The sequence below is a fragment of the Xyrauchen texanus genome, chromosome 21 (genome assembly GCF_025860055.1).
Source record: "Xyrauchen texanus isolate HMW12.3.18 chromosome 21, RBS_HiC_50CHRs, whole genome shotgun sequence".
NCBI lineage: Eukaryota > Metazoa > Chordata > Actinopteri > Cypriniformes > Catostomidae > Xyrauchen > Xyrauchen texanus.
In genome coordinates this window covers 11,494,159-11,507,412 of record NC_068296.1, presented here as the reverse complement: position 1 = coordinate 11,507,412, position 13,254 = coordinate 11,494,159, and the positions used below count along the sequence as shown (strand labels likewise).

Here is a 13,254-nt window from a genome sequence, read left to right as displayed (position 1 = left end):
CATTCGGAGGTTCTATTCTGCTGACTACAGTTATACAGAGTGGTTATCGGAGTTACCATAGACTTTGTCAACTCGAACCAGTCTGGCAATTCTCCGTTGACCTATCTCATCCACATGGCATTTCCATCCGCAGAACTTCCACTCACTGGATGAGTTTTGATTTTGGCACCATTCTAATTAAACTCTAGAGACTGTTGTGCGTGAAAATCCCAGGAGAACAGCAGTTTCAGAAATACTCAAACCAGCCCGTCTGGCACCAACAATAATGCCACGGTCAAAATAATTGAGATCACATTTTCTTTCCCATTCTGATGGTTGATGTGAACATTAACTGAAGCTCCTGACCCATATCTGGATGATTGTATGCAATTCACTGCTGCCACATGATTGGCTGATTAGAAAATCACATTAAGTAGGTGTGCAGGTGTTCTTAATAAAGTGCTCATTGAGTGTATTCTCAATTTATATTTTAACAGAGTAAAAAAGTCTGAGACCACACTGAAAATGGGAGATTATTATAATTTAAAAATGCAAATAGAAGCATTTTAACTAGTTGTCTAAGACGTTTGGGTCCCACTGTACATATGTGTAATACATCAAAGCATTTAAAAGTCAAACACATGGATACTCTTACAGAGATTACTTTTCAGTTACTTTCTTATTTATAGTAAATGTGAGTCATCTGATAATGAGATCACTAGGAAGACATTGGAGACATCACATCAAACCACGGCAACACACCCCAACAGGTTGAACTTCCCACATGACATGTATATGGGTTTGGGTATATGTGCAATGGGCAAGTGAGGAGAATAAACATTTATTTAAAAAAAAAATACAAAATTGAGACCATTTTCAGCTCACCTTTGAGGTCTAGGCACTCGTTTCGCTGCGTCAGGTCTTTTAAGTCCTGTAGAAAACACAGAGTGAGAGAGAGAGTGAGAGAGCTTAACGTCAGGGCATAGATGCTTGCCGGGCAGCACTGTATTGCCATTCTTCAAACATTCTGGTAAAGGTTTATTCTAAAACCAACATACAGACTTCATTTTATTTATTGTTTGGTAGCTAGTTTCAATCTTAGGTGTGCTATCTATTTTGATTTTAACAGATCAAAGTTTGAATATCTATCACTAACTTATATTGATAGAATGTTCAGCATTCAAAATTTAAATGAAATTACGAGGCACTAGGACGTTGTTAGGCATGACACTAAGCAGATACTGAATTGTGATTGGTCTCATCTTCTTTGCAGATATTTATCAATTTATAGCCTTTAACCTGCACAGTGACACTGCTGATTCTCATCTACAGGTGACAGAAAACAAGATGCATGATGAATGTCATGACAACAGCAAAGTGGCTCTGAGGCGGCATTTCATTTATGAAGAACCAAAGTCTAAAATCTATAAACATACCTAGATTTAATTATATTATTTTGTTGCCTTGCAAGCACAGGTATTTTCTTCAGGAAAAGCAAATATAGTTGGATAATTACCAAACCTGCCAATATCATAAAAATGGACACTTGTTTAGGTTGTCTGTTTGCATGTTTCTGATTAAAAGAGACTCAGCAGTACGCTCCGAGATGCTGCTGTGCACACGAAAATTGTGACCAGATGAATAAACAGAGTCAGTAAATACACTGTGTGTGTGTTTGTGCCAACAGGAAGAATTACATGGTGTGTGTATTAGGATTATATAATTTATATGCCTGAGACAAGAACGAAACATCAGGGGCAGTAATACATCTCAGGATCAACCTGCTGAACACTATGGACTATGCTAGTGTCCACCTTACTTCATATGTTTCTAAAGCTGGCTCTACACTAGCAGACTCAAAACAACTAGTTTTGGAAGAGGGTGAGGTATGACACACTTGCCATTTAATCCTGCCATTTAAAAATGGTGGAGGGGTGACACACATAATGACTCACCGCAACTATCTCGGTCTGACAAAATAACAAAATGAGTAAAATTGCAATTGCAATGATTTGAGCCATTTTCAGACCTGTAGCTTGCTTGATTGTTCCTAAACATAGGCTGGAATAGTTAATGTGGCATTTTCTTCATGGTTCGGTTGGCTTTCACAAGGTTATATTTTAAAATGCACCGATTTATATCGGTCATCAGTTGATTTTGTATTATTTCTGCAGAATGGCATAATCACTATAGAGTATAATCAGCATTTGTGATACAGAGGAGTGTGATAAAAAAAGAGTTCCGATCAGCTTGTCATCTTGTTAGTTCTTCTCAGTGATGGAATGATTTTTTCAACCAAAAAAAATTTTTTTTCAGTACTTAAAGCTATTAATTCAGCAGGAAGTCCCGACGGTCAAGTGATTAACACCTCCTATTGAGCGGTCTGTCTCTCTGCCAGGCAGGTGATTATGTTAATGAAGCTAACACCTGAAAATCATTGGAAAAATCAGCTAGTGTAAAGCCAGCTTAAAGCTCTGCAAACACTGTGACGTCTGTGCTCTTCAATCAGCAACGGTAATGAGTCACGGCATGACATTTAGCACTGCCATGCAAACAGCATCTGACCCTGAGCTTTCTATTATGACTTCAATGAGTCTTGTGTTTCTGCTGTTACACAAGCCACTGCCACCACAAAACCTTTTTTGGGGCTGCATTCAAGATTCCCAAGAGTGCAGTGGCCTCCATAATAATTAAATGGAAAACGTTTGGAACAACCAGGACCCTTCCTAGAGTTGGCTGCCTGGCCAAACTGAGAAATCGGGAGGGAAGTGCCTTGGTAAGAGAGATGACAAAGAACCAGATGGCCACTCTGGTTAAGCTCCAGAGATCATGTGTGGAGATGTGAGAAACTTGCAAAAGGACAACCATCACTGCAACACTCCACCGATCTGGCCTTTATGGCAGAGTGGCCAGATGGAAGCCACTCCTCAGTGGAAAAAACATAAAAGCACTTAAAGGACTCTCATATTGTGAGAAACAAGATTCTCTGGTCTGATTAAGTGAAGATTGAACTGTTTGGCCTCAATTCCAAGCATCGTGTCTGGAGGAAACCATTCACCGCTCATCACCTGCACAATACCATCCCAGGTAGGTAGCATCATGCTCAGCGGCGGGGACTGTTCAGGGTTGAAGGAAAGCTGAACACAGTAAAATACAGAGATATCCTTAATGAAAACCTGGTCCAGAGCACTCAGGACCTCAGTAGGGTTGCAACAGTATGATAACAGTCATGATAAATATCATGGTTTCACGGTATAAGGTATTACACAATTACTATTATCAGTGAAAACAGAAGGGTAATTTTATTTATGTAGAAAAAAATAACACTATTATAATTGAAACATGAAACAATTTTTTTTATAAAAGTATGTGTAAAAAAAAAAAAGTCTCCCTTTTGAAAAAAATAGATAAAATAAGAAAACTGCGTTTTCAAAATGCTCAGTTTTCGTGGACAAAAACGTCAAAGTGTGAACGGAAGGCCAAAACGGAGAAAAAAAGAGATGCATTTTCAAACAAAAACGTATTAGTGTGGACTAAGCCTTAGATTTAAATCATTTAAATTTTAACTAAATATTTAATAGCGTTATATATTTAGTTTTACATCAATTAAACGGTTTAATAAATATTTAATAACATAATATATTTAAAAGAAAATCATTGTTTTACATATGTTAAATTATTTGGTTGTATTGTGGATAAGTAGAAAAGGCTAACAAATTCAAAAACACACATCTGCGCACACACACACTAAACAGAACATTTTGCACATTTTTGTTAGTTTTATTGAAAGGTAGTAAAGGAGAGGTAGCAATAAAGAGAAGATAGGGGGTTGGGATCGAGAAATGCAATGGAACAGATTACAAACTCAAGTCGTTGGCACACAAGTGTCACCATGTCAGAGCATGCCACTACCCACAAGGCCAAGTCACGTAGACACAAGGTTTCCTAATGCACATACAAAATGAAAAACTGAATACATCAGGTGTTTAAAGGAATAGCTCAGCGAAAACTAATACCTCTCTCATAATTTACTCACTCTTATACCAGGTAAAAATGTGTGGGTTATGTCTGTGAAATTAAATTATATTAAGACAGGCAGATATAAAAGTCTACCCATATTTTCTGTTGATTTCATTGGTGTATTCTGTATGAATGTTTAAAGAGTATATGTATATATTTTGCTGGTCTAGTATTGTGGCATCATTTGATTTTAGATTAACAGTCTCTTAAAAATCATGTTTAAAAAAAAAACAAAAAACTGTGGTTGCTTGCTTTATACATGCAAGTAAGATGGTCTCCTTCTGTCCAAGTAAGCAGTTCTTGGCAAGAAAAAGGAGGAAGAGGACCAGCTTTTGAGAAAAGTCAAAAGTCTGCTGATGCAAGACTAGTTACAGTAAAATCCATAGCATAAGATTGAGCTGCAATCTAGCGTAACTTCAGAAATATGAGAAAAAAACAAACACATACAAAATAATGAAATGTTCCGTGAACCGATCAGATGCAGTACAATAGCTTCTCTCAGTTCTGCTGTGTATCTGTTAAAGGTGTGAACTACACTATGATTGTACACACCCTTAATGTGCAAAATATATAAAGAAAACTGGCAACTTGCCATCTGTGCAGATTAAACAATGGGAGCATTACTCTTTTCTGTTTCTCTCTATTTTCAATGCATTTATTTTATAGGTTTGTTTAAAAGGTCATTTTTTCCAAGCAGTTAACAGTGAAGAACACAAGAACAGACTGAGGTGGTGGAAAAACACATCCATATACGTGCACACAGTAATGACTGGCTATTTTCTGCCCTGAGGACTCCCAGTGGAAAATTACTAAGATGCACTGGAGGATTTAACAGACTGATGCCTGTCGACACAACTACGTGTTACTAGGGCTGGGCAATATATTGAATATTTACAATATATTTGTAATTTCACAGCTGATATAGAATTAGGCAACATCATGAATACGGATTTAAATGTGCTTTTTATTTGGCCTTTAGGTTTTCTTTCTTTGGTCATGTCATTAATTTCCAAATTCTTCTTTGTCTTATAAATCCCGAGTATGAGTGTTTTAAGACATATGTTTTAATATCAGATTTTCTGTAGCAAACATGGCAATAGAGGTGGTAAGTTTGATTCAAATATTCTGTATTAATGAATCTATTCCAAACGCTGATTCAGTGATTCATTTGCGTCATCACTCAAATATGTTCACAAAAGTCTTCGTGTGGCATTTTTTATGTATTTAAAATGTTTTATTAAAAAACAAAAATTTATATTGCTTTTTATTACAGTGAAAATGACTTAAAATGATTAAATTACTTAATTCCATTTTTAATAGAGTTATACAGTATTTCTCAAACACACACACACACACAAAGTGAAAGGTAAAGGAATGGAAAGTAAGGGATGGGTAACAGAAAATAACAAGACTACTGAATGAATAAAAGCGAGAGAGAAGGGAGGAGAACAGGAGCATGTGCTGGTTGGTGAATGATGGTGGGTGTTAGCTGGCATCTTTGTGCAAACATTTGGCCATGATAACATGATTGCACTCTTTCTGTTGGTGTGCTTTCTTTGACTCAGCTAGGAGGAGCGAGGGAAACGGTCCTCTCTCTCTGTCTCTATCGATCCGTCAGTCCATTTCTGGCCAGCAGGCGTGAGTGAATCCACCTGTTTTATTATAACACGCTGCCAAGTCTCACCTGAACTCTTAGACATTTTTGAAAAGGGACACAACATACAATTATTGCCATTTTATTTATCACCCCTTCATTATCAAGTTATAATGTTAATCAAGGTTTTCATAATAATGTTTTGTTGTTGTTGGTTTTACCATTTTTCACCATGGTTATTAAATAATAATAATAATTCTTCCCTTAAAGATGAACGGGCTGATGTAAATGCTTTCTTCACATGTGAAATGTTTGCTGTTGGGTCCAGTAGTTTTAACAAAATTTTAACCAATGATTTCGAATGAGCCATTTTTGAAGCTTAGTGTCAATAAATGGTCTTACTGAACTTGTGCGGACGTTTTGATTTCTTAAAGATACAGTACATTTCCTCAGTATATTTAACTATTTAAAAGATCAATAAAACTGATTTCTCATAGTATGAACCATTTCAAAATTGTAATGTCGATAATTACAAAATATAAACACAATATTTGTTATATAATACCTTATACATAAAGAGATAGTTCACCCTAAAATATAAATTATTTTCTGGCAAAATTCAAGTCCTTTATTACTACAAATCCCCCTCCCTGCCCAGCAGGTGGCAGAATGCACAAAGCATGCAAAAGCCAAAAACAAAAGAAAAGGAATGTGAAAGTGAAAGTGGAGATTTAATGTTGATCTGTTTCTCACCCACACATATCATATCACTTCTGAAGATATGGATTAAACCACTGGAGTCTTATGGATTACATTTTTATGCAGCCTTTTTGTGCTTTTGGAGCTTCAAATTTTTAGCACCCATTCACTTACATTGTATGGACCAACAGAGCTGAGAAATTCTTCTAAACATTTTTGTTTGTGTTCAGCAGAAGAAAGGCAGTCGTACACATCTAGGATTGCATGAGAGTTAGTAAATGATGAGAGAATTTACATTTTTGGGTAAACAATTTCTTTAAATATCAACTAATAGGAAACAGTCAAGTTCACGTAGAGTTCCAATCTATCGCTATATGCAAATAACTGGTGTCTGGGAAATTGACTCTGAAGTGTGTGTGTGTATGTAATTGAGTGTGTGCACAACCCATGATCTTTCTTGCTGACTCAATATCCATGCTGTTGTTAAGTCTGCATCAGAATATATTTCTTTATGTAGTCTGCCACAATACACACAAACTTAAACAAATAGCTTTTTTAAACTTGGACACAATCCTGTGCCTATAATAAGTTTTCACTTAAGTGTGCTGTAGCCGAAGGGAGTGCAGGCGGATACAAGAGATAAGTTATTGGTTTGATTGACTGTAGACTGGGGCTGTTTGGTGATCAGAGTCCAAATTTAATCTAGTATAACAGAATGCAAGAGGTGACAGAAGTATACATTGGAGGCATCTTTACACCAATTCTGAGAAATTAGTAAGTACTTGCATTGCATTATGAATTGTGCTTTAACACATTTTTAGATTGCGACAAGACTTCTCAGGTGTGTGTGTTTGGGTGGTTTACGAGGACTCTTTATGTTACAAACTGGTAATTACAAAGGTATTCTGCTATAAATGTGTTTTATGAGGACATTTCTAGTGTCCCCATAATTCAAATCAATTTAAAAAAAAAATACTAGACTATGAAAATGTACAAAAAGTAGAACGTTTTTTTTGTGAGGGATAGGTTTAGGGTTAGGGGAAAGAATCTATAGTTCGTAAGGTATAAAAATGATTATATCTATGGAGAGTCCTCATAAGTATAGCCGCACCAACGCGCGTGCGCGTGTGTGTGTGTGTGTGTGTTTGTGTTTCTTACCTGTATTTGTTTGAGCACTTTGGGAATTGGTTTGCAGTTGAGTTTCTGGCATGCTTGTCTATAGGCATTCAGAATGTCCTCCACTGTCACATTTTGGGCTGCAGAGACAAAACCACAAACAAGGACAAGGTCAAAGGTCATGCAAAGACATAGCATATGCAGCTTTTCAAGTGTTTTAATTATCACATCTTCCTAATTACACTTTAGTCACTTTATGTGAGAGAGAGAGAGAGGGAGCGAGAGAGAATAAGAACAATGAAAAGCGTTAAAGAGAGAGAAACTAATCTCATGGAGTCTGGCAGGAGATCCGTGTCCCGATAAAAGTACATGTACACCACAACCCTTAAGCTCTTTCAGTAGAGTCTTTGTGAGACACATGAACACACACACAATGGACTAACTGGTCCAGACCTTCTAAGCAATGTCCCCAGTCAGATGACTCTTCACACATTAAAACTTATTGTTCATGCATGGAGCTCAGGACACACACACACACACACACACACACACACAGTATGTACATACAAACAGTATAACTGAAGTACTCGTTCAGCTTCAAGTATTTGACTTGCAGTGCTTATTTTTTGGAAGGCCAGTCTAGAAATCTAAATTTCAAGTAATTGATTACTTTGTGTGTGTGTGTGTGTGTGTGTTAGTACTCAAAATGTCCATCCCTAACAGATTTTTCATTGTATTTGGCTTTGTAATACGCAACACATTATTTAAATAAAAAATTATTTAAATTATGGGGGGCCTGGGTAGCTTAGCAAGTAAAGATGCTGACTACCACACCTGGAGTAACAATTTCGAATCCATGGCGTGCTGAATGACTCCAGTAATTTTTCCTAAGCAACCAATTGGCCCGGTTGCTAGCTCCAGTGTCACGTAGGGTTAACCTCCTTGTGGTCGCTATAATGTGGGGCACGTGGTGAGTTGTGCGTGGATGCCACAGAGAATGGCATGAGCCTCCACACGCGCTACATCTCTGCGTTAACGCACACAACAAGCCACGTGATAAGATGTGCGGATTGATTGTCTCAGACCCAGAGTGCATTGAGAATTGGGCATGCCAAATTGGTGAGAAAAAAGAGGCCCTATAATGCTTTTTGGAATTGTATCTTTCCTTTAGTGTGTAAAATAGCTGTTTCTGCATGTAAAAGGTCTGCAAAGTTACAAAGCACAAAGTCCATGCCAAAGGGAGTTACTCTCTCCCACAGAAAAGCTGCTCCTGAACTGCCTGAAATGCCTGGTTTGCAGTCCAACCATTACTTCTGTGACTTCAGCTATGTCACTATGTAAAATATTTGCATAATGCCCACCTAAGGGCTACTTCGGTATCTATGGTAAGGGGCATTACATTTCCTAAACACGCTCCAGGCTGGGGTTTTTGGAAAGGGGGGCTTTAAAGAGACAGGTGCTAAAACAGAGCATTTCAGACAGAGGGTGAAAATAGGTACTGCAGCAATGTACAGTATGTGTTTTTTGAACAGAAAAGCATTTATACCTATTTTAGTAGACCCCCAAAAATAAAATTAACTTGTAAATGAGCATAATATGGGCTCTTTAAATCCATTTAAGCAGACTGATCTCAGTTCAGGTGATTCTCTGCTGTCAGTAAAGGGTTATACTTGCGAGTCATGTGACCAAACAACATGACGCCAAACACAGCAGTGATATTAGTCTTTAGTTTTATACGATATACTTTTTTTTAAACGAGAGCTATTTATCGTGAAACGCCACACTGCTAAACACAACATACACTTTTGTGTACCTTAGCGCATTTCTTCCTTAGAAAACCTATGTTTACGGTGCATTGTCACATAGAGAATCAATGAGTTCATCCAAAAGTTGAAAAATGTTGCTTTCAGAGGATTTATATTAGGGTTGCTCTGATACCAAGATACCAAAATTTTGGCTTCGATACGATACCAGCCCTGGCTCTTGATACTATACTCAACAAATAAAAAGCATCAGAGCTATGAGGAAATTACACAGAAAATGGCTTTATTAAAATAACTATACAAAGTCTCACAGATACAAATTATGCGTTTTAAGTTTTTTATGGATTCCATGTTACATTTTATGGAGTCCATGTTACATATTAAATGTTATATATATATATATATATATATATATATATATATATATATATATATATATATATATTAATTAAACATCATTTGATCATAACATCGATGACTTAAGACTGATAGCATTCTTGTGCTAAAAAAGGCTAGATGAAGTGCAACAAAATACAGAAACCAGGTGTCTCGAGACACGTTTTAAAGTTCTTTTTACTTGACATGGCATCTAAAAAAAAACAGTGTTCCTGCACGAGATGCTGAATAAACAAAAACAAAAGCGAAACAAAGACGTTCGTCAAATGTGTTTACATAGAAAAACAAATGGTAAACTGGATGGTTGCAAAAGCATTCAGTGTGAACAGCCCCTAACAGTAGGTGGAGGTTTTTGGCTATTCGTCCCCTTGGAATTATAAGGTTCTATCTGCGTTCTGAGCAGTTTTGAGATATTGAGCTTTAAAGATTTTGCATTACATATAGGAAAATTTATATGGGGAACAAGTTTCTTTCAAACATGAAAATAACAGGGACCCTATATGTATTCTAAATATACAATATCAAAATCCTCTCAAATTTGTAAATGGGGATTTTTGGAATGGGTGAAATGCAGATAGAACCTTATAATTCTAAAAAAAAACACTTTTCGCTTAGAATTATAAGGTTCTGTCTGCCAAAACATTATTTGAACATTAAATATAAAATTAATGTTGTAACAATGTCTCAATATGTGTTAGAAAGTAAAATGTTATCCTTTATAATGACATTTATTTCATATTTTTAGCACTTTCATGCATTTAGGACATTTCAAATTAAGCAAGGTAGGTCTAAATATTTTGTCCAGAGCAGTTAATTTTTGGTACCAATTTGGTGGGTAATTAAACACATTATTGCAGAAATTGTTACTTTAATTTTTCTTTTGTTTAGACAGAAAGCAGCTACTGTAATACGTCTGAGCAGGACTTTATTCCACCTAAAGTGGGCCAGGTAAAATGGCTTTCTCTCTAGACATCAGTATGGCTGAAATAACATGGTAACGTTTATTGTTGTAATTAAGACCCCATGAATTCAATTGTTGACTATTTGACCTTTAAGGCTTAATATTGTAAAAATTAAGACATTTTAAGACTTTAAAAACTGCTAGAAAACAGACATGCTTCAGCAAATTAATTCATTAAGTTTAATATACATTGAAAAATTATACACTGACTATATAAAAAAATCACAAACTCATTTTTTAAAACACAGAACTATAATACTCCCTGTGACTCATTTTTTTTAAAACACAGACTTATAATACTCTCTATCTGCTAGTGCCATGAATTTAAACATGGACTTAATGTCACTCATCTTCGCCTCTGACATGATGCTCTGTTTGGGGAGTACCCTTGGTTTGGGTAAAATGGATGTAAATGTCTACTTTAACTCTTGGCTCTGCATGTGATTTTGTGTAATGAAGAGTATATGGACACTGATCAAACACAAGCTGTGACACTTCAAAAAATGGAACCTGTTTGTACTGAAACAGCTTGGAACATGCCTGAAAGTCATAGAAATCTATTCTCTTCATCTGTATGATTTCATATGGGTTGTTCCTGTTCACCTTCAGTAAAATGCGCAAGAAAGACAGTGGTGAATAGAATTCAGACACTGCCATTGCCTTTTCAATATGGCTGTGCATATTGTCTACCTCCTGCACTCGCGGAGTGGCCTGGAGTAGAGTATTTCATTGTCGATCTTGAGGTTTCTTAAAAATTTTGCGTTGCGTGCCATTATCCTCTCAGATATTTTGTTTCTGCGATCTTTTCTGTATTCAAGGAAAAAGCCGGCGACACGACATATAAAGTTGATCCTGATTGGTCCTCTTCTGTTCATTCGAAGTGCTGATTGGCTAACGCAGATAGAACCTTATACAGCCAAGTTAGAGTTCGACTTTGTAGATAGAACCTTTTTGTTTTTTCAATAAAAAGTCCCAGAATGTACACAACTTAAAACAAAACATCACATAATGTAAATAAGTTGTCACAGAATAAGAATATGTGAATAACTCAATTTTGACAAAAATGTCACCTAGAACCTTATAATTCCAAGGGGACGTATTGCGTCTTGCTCTCTTATCAGCATTTCTCAGATTAAGCAATGGGTTTGTCTGTAAAGGAGTTCAAGTTGGAAATGTGTGTCTCGAGATCCTCGCATTTTGTTCCTTTCTGTTGTGTTCCGTCTGTTTGTACAGCCCCTGACCAGAAATCATGAGCCACTTTACCGCAGAGTTCAGGCAACTGCTTTCTGGGAATAATTCTACCCTACATAAAGCTGAAATTTATGAAAAACTCTGTGGTATATTACTGTTATTATGAAGTTTGAGTCTGTGGTAGTATATACAGTGGCACCAGTGCAATTGCAACACCATGTTAACACAGAACTGCCTATTCCCCTGTTGTTTTACTTTTGATTTTGACAAAACAGAATAAAACTAAAATTTTTGCACTTTAGTTTAAAATTGAATGTTTTTTTAACAGCCAGGAATGTACTTTGCAATGCACCTTCATGTGGACTAAGGAAATAACGACAATTAAAAAAAATCAGGTGACTTCAAATTCAAATTTAATTTGTATTTAGAACGTTTTTAAGGTAAAAATTAGAATTTAGTTTCTCTGGCCAATTGACAGCCCTACAAGGGAACATCCTAATGCTCTCTATTCAGCTAAGTGCATTCAATCCAAATTTTCTATCGAAAGTTCAGTTTCAGGCTACAGATGATGTTTGGAAGACATGGGATAATGGTAATCAATACTTAGATTAGAATGTATAGGTCGGCAGTGATAGAATGATGCCAGCCATTACTTTGAATCAGAATTATGCTAATTTCTGATGTAATGTCTGTAAAATCTCAAAAACATGAATAACCAACACTCCTGGAGACATAAACAAATATAATATATAATATATATACAATTTCACAACTTAGTCCCACATATTTTTATTTTTTTTGCATGTTTATTAGGTGCTACTAGTTACAAATCAAAAAGGGAAATGGAAAATCCACACAGCAGTCATGCTCTGTTCTCAGGAGATTAATAATATGCCACACAATAAAGAATAATATTCTCTGTACCTTCTTTAACTGCTTTGGCAGTGAAATAGTGTTTTGTCATTCTACTTAAAAATATATGAACTGAAAACTAAAAAGCAGAACCTAATACAGAGGCTTCCTCGTTCACTACACACAGAGGAAATTGTGGATAATGTCACCTTTTCTCTGAAAACACATGTATATACGGTCCATACAGCAGAAGACAACCCGTGCCCAGTGACAATGTGCTGGAGCGATGCCTCTAAATATAATTAACTGATTGGATGCAGTTCTTCCACACTTGCCATCTTCTAATAAAATGCAGACAAATCATGACCACCATCACTAAAATGGGCTATAAATAAAAACAAATAAATAAATAAATGTGACAATTTTGCTTAGAGTGACTCATGTGTCTTTTGTCTTCTCCTCAGGCAGAGTCTAATTAAACTCCTTAGATCGCTCTAAAAGATTTCCAGTAATTCAATCTCCAAGAGCTCTGGAACAGCTTGTGGTGTTTCAGTAATACTTCTACATCTGAAGGAACATATAGCCACTAGTGTTGTCACGATACTAGAATTTCTAACTTCGATACGATACCTTGAAAAATATCGATATTCGATACCATTTTCGATACCACAGAGAAAAAAACT

At 36.2% G+C, this 13,254-nt stretch overlaps 1 protein-coding gene across 1 annotated transcript in view; it reads right to left on the bottom strand.

Annotated features, from left to right (window-relative positions):
* LOC127661657 (protein phosphatase 1 regulatory subunit 37-like) overlaps nucleotides 1-13,254 on the bottom strand; it is a 62,982-nt gene that overhangs the window by 19,933 nt on the left and 29,795 nt on the right. The window contains exons 2-3 of the mRNA XM_052152470.1: nucleotides 7,451-7,548; nucleotides 865-910 (exon numbers count right to left, since the gene is read on the bottom strand). Of these exons, the coding sequence (XP_052008430.1) occupies nucleotides 865-910; nucleotides 7,451-7,548 (144 nt within the window). The remainder of the gene's footprint in view (nucleotides 1-864; nucleotides 911-7,450; nucleotides 7,549-13,254) is intronic.